The 1,365-nt window shown below is 64.8% G+C and overlaps 1 protein-coding gene across 1 annotated transcript in view; it reads right to left on the reverse strand.

Moving 5' to 3' along the window:
- The window catches only part of CHLNCDRAFT_136973 (hypothetical protein), a gene marked incomplete at both ends in the record, with an annotated part of 2,129 nt that extends 1,287 nt beyond the window's left edge, over nucleotides 1-842 (reverse strand). The window contains 3 exons of the mRNA XM_005845345.1: nucleotides 209-374; nucleotides 461-542; nucleotides 822-842. Coding sequence (XP_005845407.1) covers nucleotides 209-374; nucleotides 461-542; nucleotides 822-842 — 269 coding nt within the window. The remainder of the gene's footprint in view (nucleotides 1-208; nucleotides 375-460; nucleotides 543-821) is intronic.
- Nucleotides 843-1,365: the final 523 nt, after the last annotated feature.

Below are 1,365 nucleotides of genomic sequence, written 5' to 3' on the forward strand. Positions count from 1 at the left end.
CAGGCAGGCGCAGGGCGCAGGCAAGGCAGGGATGGGCATGCCTCGAGCTGGGCGGCGGGACGAGCCGGCGCTGCTGGGGCTGGCAGGTGCTAGTGCCGCTGCCGCCAGCTGGTTGGCGGAGGCTGGGCTCTCGAGCCCCTCCCGATGCGGGGGAATTCCCTTTGACAAAACAGGAGGTTGTCCTGCTGTGCGGAAGGAGGCGCCTCACCTCCAGGCAAAGTTGAGGGCCAGCTGCGCGGCGTAGAGCGTCAGCGGCAGCGGGCCGCCGCCCGCCAGGTAGACGCGGTGTGCCGCCAGGCCCATGGCGCAGTACATGACGCTCCACACGGGCCCAAACAGCCAGTCGGGCGGGTTCCAGGATGGCTTCTTCAGGGCTGCAGGCGGGGAGGAAAAATCAGTGGGTGGTGACGTGGTGGTGGCCTGCTGGGAAGCACTCCTCTCCACCCCGTGGTGTGCTCACTTTTGTACCAGCCCTTGATTTCAGGAGCGATGGAGAGCCCGATGACCATGCCTCCCAGCAGCGGGACGCCCACGGAAGCAGCCTGCGCGGCAGGGGTAGAGGCGGGCGGGCGGGCGGGCAGGCGGGCGGTGGGCGCGTCCACCGCTCTGCGCGCCAGCCAGCCATTTCGCTGGAATTGGGACCGCCACCCGTCTCTGCACGACGGGCTGTGGCTGCCAGGCGCTGCCATCAGCCAGCTAGCATTGTTGGCCAACTCTGCCACCACCCTCCAGACCACCACGCCACCCCAACGACACCACGCATCGCACCCATCACCTATCTGGGAATCAGAGCAGCGCAATGAGGCAGCAGAGGAACTCACGAGCGACATCGCATTCCCCATCGTGTCGAAACGGCTCGTCCTCTACTCTCCCTGAGCTGATAGCTGCTGATTAACCAGCCGCAAATTGCCAACTTGCTGTCGGGCGCTCCCTGATGTCAGACCTGCCGGCAGCATGACGCAGCGTGCGGGCGCCTGACGGTGGCGGCAGCTGTGCATTACGATCTAAGAAGGTGTGCATTACGATCTAAGAAGATGCAGTTCACCCCTAACCGCAATATCGTCTGCCCCGCTGGATCCCCTTGCCCTCCCTGCCTGGTGCACTGACAGGTGCCGCATGCGGATTACACACGGAGGGCAGCGGCCCGCTCTGCTAAGCAGCAAGTTGCAATGGACTGCGCTAGAGGACAGAGTAGGTGCATTCCTTTGAAAAACTTCAGGAAACGGCACGGGGGGTGGGGGTGGGGGGTGAGTTCAAGATCAGTACCAAACGGGTCGTAGTGTGCTGCCCACGTCCCCAGAGGCGCCATGGGTGGTATGTATGGCGGGCGTGCAGATGGGCAGGGGGGCGCTGTGCTGGCTGCGT

Source organism: Chlorella variabilis (genome assembly GCF_000147415.1).
Source record: "Chlorella variabilis unplaced genomic scaffold CHLNCscaffold_18, whole genome shotgun sequence".
NCBI lineage: Eukaryota > Viridiplantae > Chlorophyta > Trebouxiophyceae > Chlorellales > Chlorellaceae > Chlorella > Chlorella variabilis.